This window comes from Eretmochelys imbricata, chromosome 6 (genome assembly GCF_965152235.1).
Source record: "Eretmochelys imbricata isolate rEreImb1 chromosome 6, rEreImb1.hap1, whole genome shotgun sequence".
In the NCBI taxonomy this organism is placed as follows: Eukaryota; Metazoa; Chordata; order Testudines; family Cheloniidae; genus Eretmochelys; species Eretmochelys imbricata.
Window position 1 is genome coordinate 45,800,642 of NC_135577.1, and position 15,683 is coordinate 45,816,324.

The 15,683-nt window shown below is 38.9% G+C and overlaps 1 protein-coding gene across 1 annotated transcript in view; it reads right to left on the reverse strand.

The window, feature by feature from the left end:
• Positions 1-15,683, reverse strand: part of LUZP2 (leucine zipper protein 2) — a 330,898-nt gene that overhangs the window by 162,833 nt on the left and 152,382 nt on the right. The window contains exons 4-5 of the mRNA XM_077820267.1: positions 14,960-15,041; positions 2,084-2,146 (exon numbers count right to left, since the gene is read on the reverse strand). Of these exons, the coding sequence (XP_077676393.1) occupies positions 2,084-2,146; positions 14,960-15,041 (145 nt within the window). The remainder of the gene's footprint in view (positions 1-2,083; positions 2,147-14,959; positions 15,042-15,683) is intronic.

Below are 15,683 nucleotides of genomic sequence, written 5' to 3' on the forward strand. Positions count from 1 at the left end.
TAGGAACTATGGAGCTTCCTCTTCCCTTGACATAATATTTCACACTATATTAGATCTCACTATGAAGAAGTGGTACATTTGTACTGATTCTAAATGTACATATATTTGATTCCCTCCAGTTACCCCCACTGAGCACCCTACACACTTTTCCTACCTTCTTGATATTTACACCCTTCTAATACTTGTAGACAGTTACATCCACCTTTTCAGATAGCCTTACTTATGTTGACTAGTACCTTATTCAGTAAATAATAAGGGAAAGGAAGAACTGTCCAGTGGTTACAGTATAAGCCTAGGATTTGGGAGACCCGGGTTCCATACCCTGATCTACCACAGACTTCTTGTGTGACCTTAACTTCTCTGTTCCTCATGTGCAAAATGGGGATAAGCATAGGGGTGTTGGATGATAAATACATTAAATATTGTGTGGTCCTCAGAGACTATGATAATGGAGGCCATATAAGTACCATAGATAGTTCCATCAATTTCAGTGAAGCAGCCTGACCAATAAAGTACTATTGTACTCCAGTAAAAAGATAAATACCTCGCCTTTAGAAAGGTGCTTATTGACTCAATTTTAAATAATCCCTCCAAAAAAGGAAAAAAAAATAAATACATTGTACTAGTTGTATATGCAGAGCTATTTAGAAACAATGGATTATGAAGTACTTTGCTTGAAAAATCTAGGCAGAAAGAACAGTAATGTAGCATATCAGACAATAGTAGATTTTCTTGCATTCTATGTCACGTGCTGCACTGAAAGTAAAATCTCATATCTTTGAACTAAAGGAAATAACATTTTTATTTTGGATGGGAGGTAAGAGGGAATTGTCTGTAAGCATAATGGCCACAGATTTGGTTTCATTATAATCACAACAAAGTACAATACTTAAAAAGAAATACCATCACAAAACAAAACAAAAAAACTAACTGAAATAGGATATAGCTGTACGCTGTAGCTTACTAGCAAGGACATCAGTTCACACTGCCGTTTCAATTTATTATTTTTTTCTAAATGCACATTTTCATATTTTGGATGCATTTTCAACGTGTCACCAAAGGTTCATCTCTCCAGTACACTTCTGTATGTTCCAATTCTGAATTAAAGCTATAATCTCCTTCAATGTATGAACTGTGGGAGATCTCCAGTTTTTTCTCTATCCCCCTAAGAAATATCATTTGGCTACCTCGAGGGTCAGTCAAAATAAGCAATTGAATAAAACCTGTGTGTCAAACCTGCTCAGCTAAATATCTATTTAATTGTTTAATTTAACAATCTAATGATTGTTCCATGTGCAGACAATACTGCATGCCAGTTGTTTGATTTAAGAAGCGTTGGAACGGAATTTATTAGTAAGAGACAGGAAACCCATAATAGTGAGAGAAGGCCTTATTTCTTAATGTTCTCCTTTTATCTCATCTCTGGGTCTACCAAACTGTGTTCCTCTAATAAATGATACAGAACACTGAAACAGCAACCTTGGTGTAAATCTTAGCTAGTTCACTATACCTGACCCACACTTCTTTTGGATACTATATGAATCAAGAAATAAAGTGATCTATACCTGATAGTAACTCTGTTGCAGATACAGTATGTGAAACAATCAGGCACTGCAGCAGCATTCACCATTTTTAATCACAACCTATACATTTCTTAATAAGGTATATGTTAAATACTCACTACAGTAAATAGGAGGTTTATGTATTCAAAATGCTTTAATTTAATTCTGATGCCAGCATTTATAGGGTTACACATAAACCACCATTAGGTGTTTCAAGGTTAAGTACTCAAAAATAAAGGTAGAATACTATGATGGAAAAGAGTGTTTGCACCTGAACGATCTCATATCATGTCTTAATGGGACAAATCTGAGCAAACATGGAATATTTCACAATTCCAGAAAGTAAAACAAAGCTGAAAGCCTGTGCCTTTATTGTAAATATACTAACAATTTGACCACTATTCCTTTCTTGGTTTAATCTCACAGAACAAACTAAAGTGCATTCAGTGTTGTTCAAATATTGAGACGTCTTTAAAATCCACTCTAAAAATACTTTGCTGACAATCAGATATCCCTCTTACCTCATTCTGGAGATCTCTGATCATTTTGCTCTTCCTTTCCATTTCAGATTTCAGAAAGTTAATCTGCCAATTTTAAAAAATGCTGAATGTTAAGTTTTGAAGCACACGTCAAATGCCACACAATCATTTCTTTTCCATTCTCGTGCTTTTCTTTTTCTCTTCACAACTTTTGATAGGCAATTCAAAAATTAAGCCACTAGTCATATCTGTACCTACGGATAAGACACCTTATTTAACTAAAGGAGGTGCCCAGCCTTGGTAGACTACAGTTTCATATCTATTAAATAATCTGCAATAACGTGACAATACAGGTAGCTAGGGGATTCAGTAAACAAGATAGGTTAATAAAGAAACTCATTCTGCATGAAAATCCTTCAAGTCCTAGTTTTGTTTTTGGATGGATATGATACCTCGAGATTTTTTAAAACAAATTCCATGGTATTCTTCAGAGAATTGCAGATTTTTAGAACAATAGAATTAGCTGTTTTTACAATCATAAAATCTCTGCAGTTTTCAATCTCCTATATATTAACATCTGTCAGATTTTAACACCCTTAATTATACTAAATAGATTTTCACTACATGAGTGGCTCCATCAAGCTTTTGGAGCCAATGAGAGCACTCATGGAGTAAAGGTGTCAGAACCTATGCTAAATTCAAGGAATTCTTACACGTAGAAGTTTGACTCAATTTATGCAGTTCATGTAGTTTAAGAAGCATCTTTGGTTTACACAAGTCAAGTTGTACTTTTCTTTATGGGAGTCAGACTGCATTCACTGCATTGCTAGGTACATTTTACAGGACAGTGAGGGATAAAGGTGTATAGTATGTAGTTAAAATAAACATGACAATGTGAAAATATCCATTTCATATTAGGATGCCGTGGCAATCCTACATGAATTATCAATACAGAGATTAAAAAAAGTAGACCAGCTCTCTCTGCAACAAACAAATAACAACAACAAAAAGCATTCACACAAAGCAACACAGCTGAGGAAAACTTAGTAGTTCACATAAAAGCACTTGTGAAAGTATGCCTATAACTTCACTTTGGGATAACCTGCTGTTTTAAGGAGGAGGACATTAGGATAAAGATCCTTTCACCACTTGAACACTTGCCTCAGTGGCTTTACCTTAAGACAAGCTCTTCTTTAGATTGTGTGACATTGAGTAGGCTGTTTTAATCCACTTCCTAGGTGAGAAAGGTCAGTAATTAAAAAACACCATCAGACTTGGCACCACTGATAACCATACCAGCAATGAAGCCAATGAACAAGCTATCATATAATGGGGGGAGAGGTCCCTGCAGTTTAGGGATGATTGGCAGGGTTATATGGAACTTTTGCTGTCCAAGTCCTGTGCATAAAGACCTAGATTGTGGAAAATGCTGATTATTCTTAACTCCCATTGATTTTAATGGGAATAGAAGACTTTCAGCAACCTCAGATATGATTAAGATGCTCAAATAGAGAATTTTAGTCTGCTAGACATTTGGCCTAAAACATTTGGACTTTATTAAGTCACTTAAAAATAGTCACTGTGAAACCACAAGTCCAAGATCCATGGAAGAATCACAAATAGAGTATAGGATAAATGTGGCTCTTTAGATGCACTGCTGTATCTGTTTAAAGGATAGAGTTAAGACAGGCAAAAAAAATGACCTTCATTGACATGAGTCCTATTTCTCAGTCATTACTCTCAAGAGAGATTCCTTGTCATTTTTCCTCCAAAGTTGCTCATTTCGGGTGCTGAAATAACTAAAATAATAGGAGAGAGATGGTAAAGAAAATGCTCTCAGTGTGCTACTGCTATTATAGGACATGGGCACTAGCCTGGCTATTCTGCTAGGGTGAAATTTAGTGTATTTTAAAGGGTCCACACAAAGGTGTATGTACCATGTAAGCTTTTTGCAAAGTAGATGTAAATCACACTGATATGGGCACCTAAGAATATGTGTACTAAATCAATTAACCTAAATAAATACATTTTAGTTTTCCACAGAAAACCATTTCTTTTCAGGTTAAATTATATCTGAATTAAGAAAAAAATGCATTTATTGTTTACGTTCCTTGGAATTCTAAGGCTGTGCCACTTAAGCTTTAGCAGCTGAAGAGCCAATTAGTCATAACACAGAGCTGCAGTAAGCCACATAAAAGACTTAGATTTATATTACTTGGCTACTAGAGCTAATATGGAGATAACCCATCTGTCCATTTGAGTGTGTCTGTGTATGCCTCTATATTGTGGTGCCCTAAGGCAATTGTCTCAGTGTCAGGGTGTTGCATGATGCTTTTACTCAAATCCAAGGAAAAAGCATCGTGCAAGGCTATGAAGGACTGCCTGTGGTTTGAGAACCTTGAGTTAAAAAACGCTGCTTGGGGGCATATATTAATAGTGTATGAATCATTACTTAGGTGGGTGTAGAAACTCTGCTTTCTGCCTCCTCCACCCTAATGCACCTATTATTATCATATGCATGAATGGCCATTCAAGTTCTGGTCTATCTTTTTGTTTAAATTAAAGGCTGAGAAGCCACTCAGGAGTTTTCTGCATCCCATTATTCAGTCTTTTCACCCAGTTTCACATCCAATGGTTATCAAATGTTTGCCTTTAACTGATATCTAGCTGCAATTAAAAATAAATATTAAAAATATATTACAGCTCCAAGCCAGTGAACTTTTCAATGTTAAACAAGGACTGTGCTTCTGTGTCTCCAGGAGACAAACCCTTTGCATATTCAGAGCTTTGTGTGTTTCAGAGCTTATTACATTATTGCAGCTTCCATCCATTGGCCTTTACTCTCAGCAGTTTTTGACCTTAAAATTTCCAAATTAGCCTCTGCCCCACCCCCCGAAATACAAAATGCCCTAACAGATGGCAGTGATTTAATTCTAAGAATCAAACATTTATTTTATATGAATATTTATTATAGATGAAGGACAGAAGAACACCAACATATAATTGTTATTGCACAGTCAAAGCTTGGAAGCTGGATGCTTAGTCACTTCTTATGTCTCACTTAGGACAGGTTAAACCATGAACAATTAACAATGCACTGAAGTACAGCATGTGCACTGATATTGTTCATTACTATGGCTACAACTGGCAGCTCTGCCATAGTCAACAGCATATCTGTTATGATCCTGCTTTGAGGATTGTATTATTCTAATGGTTTACTTTGGGTAGGGATGAAAACAAAGCAGGCAGATTCTCAGACAAGAATATATATGCGGGGGGGGAGTCATCAAAGGTTTAAACTGGGAAATTTTATTCACGTGGGCCCAAATCCTGGTCCCAGTGAATTCAACATAAAAACTCTTGGCTTTGACAAGACCAGGATTTGGCCCCTGGAGTAAACTACATTCTGTTGGTATTAAACCGACAAGCCCTCCAAAAAAGTTAGATCTGCCCTGACTGTTGAAGAAAAGAGAGAAAACTTGCTTCATCGGAGGCTGAATCCAGTAAAGTGCTAAGTACGTTTAACTGCCATTAATATGAATAGGAACTGTGGGCACTTGGCAGCTCTTGGAATTTTCAGCAGGATGCGGGCTTGAATCCTTAAAGAAAAGATATTTCACTCAGATAAACTTTTCTATTTTTGTCATAATGGCTTTCGGAGCTTTTCATTAAGACTGTTTTCAACAAAAGATGGTCATTTATTACGGCTCTGCTTTGACTGAAATGCCTATTATTTAAATGAAGTGAACAGTCTATACTTTGCTAGCAAAGGGCAGGATAGATCTGAGGTTTTCATTGTTAGATTCCTATTCATGGTTAGAGGTCTCTGGAGGAAATCTTGCATTCTTTATTACTACTATTTCTCATATTTTATTTATATTTACTACTAATAAAATTACTCTGCGGCTGTTAGCAACAGTACCAGGTCCAAGCCTGGATAAAAGATAAGGGGTCTGCAGCTGGGTTTGTGACTCACTCAGGTAAAAACTTACTGCATCAGAAGCAGTTCAGTTAAACAAAACCTGAGGATGGTCGGTGCAAATGGAGCTCAAAACCCAAGTACGACAGATCTCAGTGAAAGTCAAAAGGAAGATAAAATCTCAGGACATCTAATCATGATAACCAAATCCGTAACAGGAATAGCAATGTGGAATGTACATATTCTGTATAGTATAGGAAAGCTAGCACATGTTAAGTGAGAAATGAAAAAATACCATCTGAGCATATTTGCGTTATTGAGACATGATGGGCAGGGTGTGGCAAGATGCTGTCTGATGGTGCTACAATCTTATACTCAGGAGGAGGAACACATGAAAGAGGTGTAGGAATTATGCTGATAACACCACAGTGAAAACCCCTGCTGGCTTGGAAGCCAGTGAACAACAGAACAACAACAGGGAGGCTCCAAACAACACATGCCAAGTGTAGAATAATCTAAGTACATGGACCAACAAATACAGCAAGCAACAGTGAAAAGTTTACATTCTATGAGCAGTGGCAAGTATTGGATTATGTGCCTAACCAGGCTGATGTTAGGTGACTTCAATGAACAAATCAGCAACAACTCTACTGGCTGGCAAAGAGTCATGGGCAAGAAGTGAAAGGCATCCAAACTAATAATGACAAATGGACCCTGAATCTCTGTGGCACAAGCATTCTAGAACAGACTCTTCCAAGACAAGAGGATTCACAAGCTCACATGGAGATCACCACACAATACATCTGTCAAACAGATAGACCATGTGTATATCTAAGAGATGGCATCTTCTTTGAGGGATGTCAAAGTCAGTAGAAGAGCAGGTGTTGGTTACTGTTTTTTAGTGGTCACATTACAACTAAACCACTCCACACAAGCCCTGCTGGGGTTAAGATGGTTAGCTGAGCCAATTAACTCTTCCCCTGGAGGAGGAGCCAGGGAGCAGGGATTAATTAGATGAGACTCAGCTGGATAGGTACAGGAAGGGCCTGTATAAAGCCCAGGAGCTGAGAGCAGGTGGGAGCTGCAGGGGAAGCAGTCTGCAGTTAGTTCTTGGGAGAAGGGAGCTATAGAGATAGGTATCAAACAATTAGTCCAGGGGTGGGCAAACTACGGCCCGCGGGGAACAGCGGCCAATGGGAGTTTCGGGGGAGGTACCCGCAGGTGGGGACAGTGCATGGAGCACTCTGTCCCCCTTCCCCAGGGGCCACAGGGTCATGATGCTGGCCGCTTCTGGGAGCGGCACGGGGCCAGGGCAGGCAGGGAGCTTGCCCTGGTCCCGCTGCGCGCCGCTGCCACCCCAGAGCCACTCCAGGTGAGTGGCCCCGGGCCGGAGCCCACACCCCAAACCCCTCCTGCACCCCAGACCCAAACCCCCTGCCCTGAGCCCCCTGCCACACCCCACGCCCCTCCTGTACCCTGAGCCCCTTCCTGAACACTGCACCCCCTTCCAAACCCCGCACTCCCTCACATACTCCAACCCCCTGCCCCAGCCCTACATTCATGGCCCTGCATGCAATTTCCCTACCCAGATGTGGCCTTCGGGCCAAAAAGTTTGCCCACCCCTGAATTAGTCCCTGGGAGGTGGGAGTTTGGTCTGGCAAACCCAGGGGTGGGGGAGAAGCCAGGAATATAGGAAAGACCCAGGGAAAGACAGCAAAGTTCAGAGGTAATAACTTCGCTGCTAAATAGAGGATCTCTGAGTTTGAACACGGAATAGAGAGGGATACCTGATAAGATGATCAACATAATAAGGAGTTTATATGTTGGAAGTACATGTGCAGTAGGAATTGATACAGGTCTGGATAAATGGATCAGTAATGTGACTGAAGTTTGGTAATAACATGTACTATTGTCCATCTTCTTTGCATTATCAATAAACTGGGTGGTGAAGCGGACTACCAAAGGTGGTGTAAAATGCATTAGCAGACATCATTTTTAGGACCTTGTCTTTGCTGATGACATTATTTTACTAAGTATGATATGGAACAGAGTGCCCTTACAACAGAGATAGAACAGGAAGCAGCAAAAATTGGACTGAAAGTAAATACAGAGTAAACCAAGATGATGAAGTTAGACTGGACAACTGGTGCAAAAGGTAGGTGTGGACAGAGAAGGAAAATGTGGAGTGTGATATTTGAATGTAGCTACAATAAAGATATTCATACGAGATTAGGAAAAGCGAACACCTCTAAAGGAAGGATGAACAACATTTGGTCAAACAGAGGTCTCCACTCCTACTAAAGGTCAGATTGTTCCATGTGATTGCACTGACAATGCTACTGTAGGGAGCAGAGACTTGGCCGATGACAGTGGGCAAGAGATTGGAAGCTGCCCATTACACATATTTTAGGAAGATATTACACATTTCTTGAAAGGGCAAAATAATAAATGTAAGAATAAGAAAATATTACCAAAGAAAGAAGGCTCAGGTAGCTGTGACATGGACACTATATGGAAGGTGGAGACTTGCTAAGTAAGCACTGAATTGGGTATCTGAAGAAGGAATGAGAATGAGAGGAAGGCCAAGGAGGAATTGGTAAAACACAATGACAGAGGATATCGAATGGTCTGGCATCAACTGGGCAAAAGTATCACAACTAGCGAGTGACCATAATCAGCAGAGGAACTAGACTGCCCAATGTGTCAGAGACAGAGGAACAACTAAGTTCTAAGATTGACACAGCATGAGCAGATGGCCTAGCACTATATTGGCTTCAGTCTTTCCTCCACAACAGAATTCTGAGAGTGGAGATGGGTAATTGTGCCTCCTTTCTGAAGACCCCCATTTGCAGGGTTCCAGAGGGATTTAAACTACTCCTGTTCCTCTTCAATAACTACGAAACCATTGGGAGAGATACTGAGATGCTTTGAGCTAGGCTGCCAAGGACACTCAACTACATATTATTCTCAATTGATGCAGATGCCACCACTACTAAAATGGCAGACCACCTACAGGAAATCATCTTTTGAATAACGAACATCTAGCTCAAGCTGAATCCATGCAAGACCAGAGTGATCTTGGCTAGAAAGGGGAAATGTTTTAAAGAACTGGACAAGGCATTGTATCTTCATTTCCTGTTCTATGGTAATTCAGACAATTTTTTTTAATTGTTGTTTTGGGTTGAACAACAATTTTTTTTAAAATTTTTCAGGAAAGCAAAAAAAAAAGTTGAAAAAAATTGTTTGGGGTCAGATGAAACATTTGGTTAGACTTAAAGAGAAACATTACATTTACATTCCAAGAATTTTCTTATTTTTAATTTTTTAACAAAAAAAAAACAAAGGAAATGTCAAAACAAAAAGTAATTTTGCATAAATATTAAAATGTTTCATTTAAATATATTGAAATGTTTTGCTTAGATTTTTTCAGATATTTTTTACTGAACCTATTTTGCAATTTTGGCACATTCATTAAATGTTTCAGTGTCACTGAATTTGCATTTTTTGACAAAAGGTTTTGATAAAAAAATTGCCCACCTCTACAAGCATTCAGATACTGTGGTGATGGGTGGCAACATAAACATCTTTAGGTAGATAGGTAGATAGATCTGATAGATATTCTGTGATCCCAAAGAGCTTTACAAGCATTAATTAATCCTCACAATGCACCTGTCAGATAAATAATTATGTCTATTTTTCAGGCAGATAAACTAAGGAACAGGGAGGCCAAGAGGCATACACAAGGCCGTACAGTGATTTAGTGTCAGCAGTGGGAAAAATAACCCGTAATTTCTGACTCCCCACTCCCTGTGCTCTGTAGGGCCTGGTCTAACAAAAATTTACATGTGAGAGTTGAATAGGACTATTTATGTACCTAAAGTTGTGTGTGTGAATATCACTAGGAGTAGGTCTTCATTAGCCTATCCTTACTCACTACTTTAAAAAGCCAGTTAGATGCATCTTAATGTCAATATTAAAACTAATAACTGAAAGATTTCAGTCATTTTTTAAATTGCAAGTATATAGTACCAATATTTTTCAGTTCACAAACTTAAATATTTTAGTTCACAAAGTAATATACTTTATACTGTATAATAGTAAAGGAAAGTGAAAGTTTTATTGCACACACACACAGAGCTATTTCAAATATTGTGGGTCTGAAAAATGGGATACAAATCCAAGCTCTGTTTTCTTTCCAATAAGAGTTTATAAATTACTCTATAATCTGAAACAGAGATTGGCAACCTTTGGCACATGGCCCACAGGGGTAAACCCCCTGGCGGGCTGGGCCGGTTTGTTCACCTGCCGCGTCCGCAGGTTGGGCTGATTGCAGCTCCCACTGGCCGCAGTTCGCTGCTCCAGGCCAATGGGGGCTGCGGGAAGCAGCAACCAGCACATCCCTCGGCCTGTGCCGCTTCCCACAGCCCCCATTGGCGTAGAGCAGTGAACCGCGGCCAGTGGGAGCGGCGATCAGCCAAACCTGTGGACGTGGCAGGTAAACAAACCAGCCCAGCCCATCGGGGGCTTATCCTGGTGGGCCGTGTGCCAAAGGTTGCCGATCCCTGATCTAAGAACTGAACTAAAGAGATAATCAATTGAAAGCTGTTTTAGATGCTTTAAGCAAAAGTTCTAGGGTGGGGGAAATATAATGGATTTAAAAAAAAACACAAACGTATTTCTTCCTTTTTTCTTTTTTTCCTCCTCTCTCATTTTTGTCCTCATTTTTCCCATTTCAGTTTAGATTTATTCGTTTTAAATGTCATACAGTGCATGCTTCATAAAAGACAAACTACATCACAGCAGTTTTAGATTAAATCTCAGGAAAAACTTCCTAACCGTAGGGGAATGGAACAAACTGCCTAGGGAAGTCATGGAAGCTCCTTCACTAGAGGTTTTCAAAAAGAGGCTGGATAGACATCTGTCTTGGATGGTTTAGACCCAAAAGATGCTGCATCTTATCAAGGAGTTAAGACTAGATGACCCTTGCAATCTCTTCTAACCCTATGGTTCTATAATTCTAAGGTAGCATATACAGCTACATTTTATTATAGACACACATATATAAGGCTATGTTTTAGTCACGGTTTTTTTTAGTAAAAGTCATGGACAGGTCACAGGCAGTAAACAAAAATTCACAGCCCATGACCTGTCCATGACTTTTACTATATACCCCTAATTAAAACTTGAGCGGGGAGCGGCGGGTGCTCTGAGGAGGGCAGAAGGGGGTGTCGTGGGTGCTGGGGGAGGTGGCCCAGGACTCCTGCTTGCATTGGGCGGGGGAAGGGTTGGTGGGGCTGGCAGGGGCTCCCCACCCGGCTCCCCGTCCTTGCAGCTCCTAGGTGGCGAAGGGGCTAGGGGGCTTGTCTGCGCACTGCTCCCATCTCACCACAAGCAGCCAGGAACCGCAGCCAATGGAACCTGTGGGGGCGGGGCCCGTGGGCACAGGCAGCACCCTCTGGCCCCTCCGCTGCCTAGGAGCTGCAGGGCCATGCCAGGGGGAGCCCTCCTCCCCGAGATAAGTGCCTCCCCCCTGCCCCGGCCAACCCCCTGCCCCTAGTCTGAGCTCCCTCCCACAGACCCAAACTGCTGCTGCTGGCCCAGAGGCTGCCCCTGAGTCAGCACCAGCCACTGCAGAAGTCATGGAGGTCATGGAAAGTCATGGAAAGTCATGGAATCTGATACACAGATTTTGCTTATTTTGTGTATAACTAATGCTTATTCAGCAGAAGCCATTAAAACATAGCATTTGCTGAAACATTTAGATTTATTTAGTTCGATCAAAACTATTTGGCAATTTCGTATTGAGTTCATGAATAGTTGCAATCGATACAAAATAGCATTTTTTGGTAAATAAACTACTAGTCCATAAAATTTTGCCCAGGTCTAGTTTATATAACATGGCCAGTGGGCGATAAAGGATTAATATAGTAAGTTGTGCAAAGCTTGGACACTTGAGTAATGTATTCAAGATGTATGGTGCTGTTAATTTAGATCTGCCAATTTAGGTCAAGCCATCTATAATATTTCCAAATAATTTTTAATATAATTTGATTTACTTAATTATTGTAGGTTCTTAAATACAACCATTTTGCAGTTATTTAATAGATCCCATCATTGCCCTCTGGCAGGTGTTCTCTATTTGTTTAAAATATGTAATGCTAAGTTACCAATTGAGTAACACACAATAAGTAGGAGATTGATTATATTATTCCTAGTTGCCAAGAATAGAACAGGCATTCTAACCTTCTCTCCTCCAGCAATTTTCTGCAAATATTCCAGTTGGAGGCTTTATGGGCTTGATTCAACAATGATTTTTATCTCATTTACACCAGTGTAAATCAGGAGTAACTCCACTGACTTCAAAAGACTAAAACCTATGTATGTTTGACTAGACTAAAGCCTTACAGTTAAGTAAAACAGAACTAAATGCAACCCCCACCCTCCACACCATTCTTCCCTCTTCAAGTATTAAGAAAATATCTTACAGATTTTTGTCCATATCATTCAACTGGCTTCAGGAAAGGTGTGAAATACTGTCAAGAGACAGGATTAAGTGACAGTAATAATTATTTCCATTTTTATTGCATCTTTCAACTGATCATCTCAAAACACTTCAAATAGTAATTAATTTTACTGAAGGCTACACTAAAAGGTTAATTGTCTTGCAGAGGGTCACAGGGTCACATACCAAAAGTTCAACTTTGCTACCCTTGAAATCATTGGGAGGTCAATCACTGGGAGAGCTGAGAATGGAGCCTGAGTCTTCTGTGTCACAATCTCCTTCCCTAACCAGTTGACAACAACCTGGGACAAATTCTGCTCTCAGTTAGACTGGTGATCTATCCCATTGTGTTCCAAAGGTGGTAGGGGATGGTGCAGAATACTGAATTGTAACTAAGATCAGAATGTTGTCCCTAGTATTTCACTCAGGATTATACCCTAGCCTGAATGCACCATGAATGAGATCCCATTGAAGGTAAAACTGAACGCAAAAGAGACAGAACTTTATATAAAAATAGGAAAAATGAAGAGTAAAATTAACTCAAAATTTTAGAGGTACCTATTTGCTGACCTCAATTGAAGATGTACTCATTTACACCAGCGTTGAACTGACCTTAAACATATACAGTGTAACAAACAAGAAGTCAGGAGATTCTAATTTAAAGTTTGTTTTGTGTTTTGACTCCTGCCACTGATACTGGTCTTTATTACCGTACATTACTGACGCTTCACCGAGGTCAGTGCTCAATGTAATTGAGAATTTGGCCTGCCATGTTTTCAACTGGTTAGAGAAGAGAACTGGGATAAACAAGTCCTGTGCTCTGCTTTGCTATTGACTTTAGGACAGTACTCCCATTTTAATACGATTGCTAGATTATCTTGATAATTTGTCTTAATTGTCCTGACACACATTGCCATGACTACTTTGGCAAGACTAATTTTGATCTGCTTATTTTTATACTGAAAAATCAAATTAAGCATATTCTTTTCATTTTTAGCCCAAAGCAAAGCTTAAGTGTTGGGGTTTTTGTTGTTGTTTTGTTCTCTCTCTCCTAAAATAAAATAAAACAAAAAAACCACAACAACCCCTCAAACAATAATAAATGCCTAAACAGGTGGCAAAGAAGATACAATGCTTTGTAAAGGAATGGATTTCCCTCCCAAGCTTTCAGAGAACAGTGAGGAAAAAGTACTTTCAGATATTATTAATATTGCCTTGGAAGCTTTTTAATTGCTGATTATAAAATGCACTTTATTTCTCCTTTACAGCAGAATGCTTCCATATATGTATCTGGACAAAGCTATTTCTATTTTCAAAAGCATAGTATGACATGGATATAGGCTGCATTTCAGCAATGCAGTTAAACATGCACTTAACTTTAAGCACAAGTAGCGCCATTGACTTCCGTAAAACTACCCTATCTTTAAATACCTTGCTGAATTGGGGCCACAGTATCTGATCTTGCTCCCACTGAAGCCAATGGAAATTTTCCTATTAACATAAGTGAGACTATGATCATTCCTAAACCCATTTAATAAAATCCACATCTTGTTAAACAAACATTCACAATCTGGCTCAGATACAAATAAGAGGAGTATCAACCTTCACCAAAAATCATATTTTGTCAAATGTTTGCAAAGCTTTGCAAAATCATTTAATTCCCTTTTTTATTTACCCTATTCTTATGTTCACCCCATTCTTGTCTTTTGAGCCTGAAAATAAATTAGATATGGCTAAATAAATAAAATAAATATATCATCAACTAGTATTTCAAGCCAGGGTGGAAACAGACGTTAACCAAGAAATCTGGGAAAACAGCTTTCAAATGGTATTAAAATGTTCTGTTATCTGATGACCAATTGAAGACAGACGTTTACAGAGATGTTCTGTTTATTTAAGTACTGATATTTATAGGAGACATTTCCTTATTTATGTCCTAGCAGCAAACCAGTTATACAAGAGAAATGAGAAATGTTTGTAATTTTCTATGCAGTAGTAAAATCTGACCATTTATGCTCAACAGAATAACAGTAACACACAAAGATTGATTAAATTGTCCCTGGTTAATGGAGGGTTTAGACAAAAATTAATGACGACTTTCATCTGACTTCATGGGTTACAATACTGAGAACCAGATCCTATTTCTTTTTAAGTCAATGGGCAAATAACCCACTGATTTTAATAAGATCAAGATTGGACCTTTGGGGCCTGATTAAATTCTTATGGACACTCTTTTCCATCTGGTATGACTCCACTTAAATCAATGGAATTATACCAGTATAAAGTGGTATATGGGAGAGTAAAGGGCTTTCGGGTGCAGCCTCCTTAGAGCAAGGCCTAAGGTCTTCTTGGTCATCACAGCACTGTGCATAATAAATAAATAAGTATAACTTTGGTCATGCAAAGCTATTTGAGATTAAATAAATCACAAGGGAGGAGGGTAGAAAGACAGAAGAAACAAACAAGAATACAGAAGAAAGGACAGAGAATCACTCACAGTAGCCTGCTGTTTTTCTGCTTTCTCAGCTGCCTCATTAAGCTGCTTTTGAAAGGCCTCCTGGAGAGATTTCATTTCTTCCCTAAGTCATTGAAAAGAAAAAAAACCACAAACTTCACCACTACTCTCCATTAGGAAATATGGTGGTGGTTGTTATTGTTGTTTACTTTAGTTTAACAAAAAGACTCTTAATTATGCAGCATAACAACCAGGAGTGTTGTGTATCTATGTGTTTTATTAACAAAACCATAAGGGGTCAGTGAACTCCAGTGCTGATGCAAAATATATGTATAAATAAAATGGTAAGTAGCTACTTTTTGTATCTATCAAGCACAAACATGTGCAAAACATCTGTTAATTGTGTAATTTCTAGTGAAAAGAATAGTCACAGTAACAGTGAAGCAAGGAAAGAAAAGCACTTTGAACAAGGAAATATACTACTGTCTACGAGAGCTTGTTTATATTTGCTTTTAAAGAAAAGAGAAATTCTAGCTAGTAAACCTAAGCCACTAGTTCTCTTTCTAGAAGCAAATTATAAACTAGGATCTTTTAAGAAGTTGTCTAATTGTTTAAAAGAAACATCACCAAAAAAAAATAGAGATTTTTGGAAAGTTTAGCTACTGAGATCCAGCCCCTTTGCATTGTTCAGGAAGTGAAAAGGGACCATAAACTGGCAACACATGGCAATCAAGGATTCCTGTGGAACAAGAGAATTCCCTTCTGG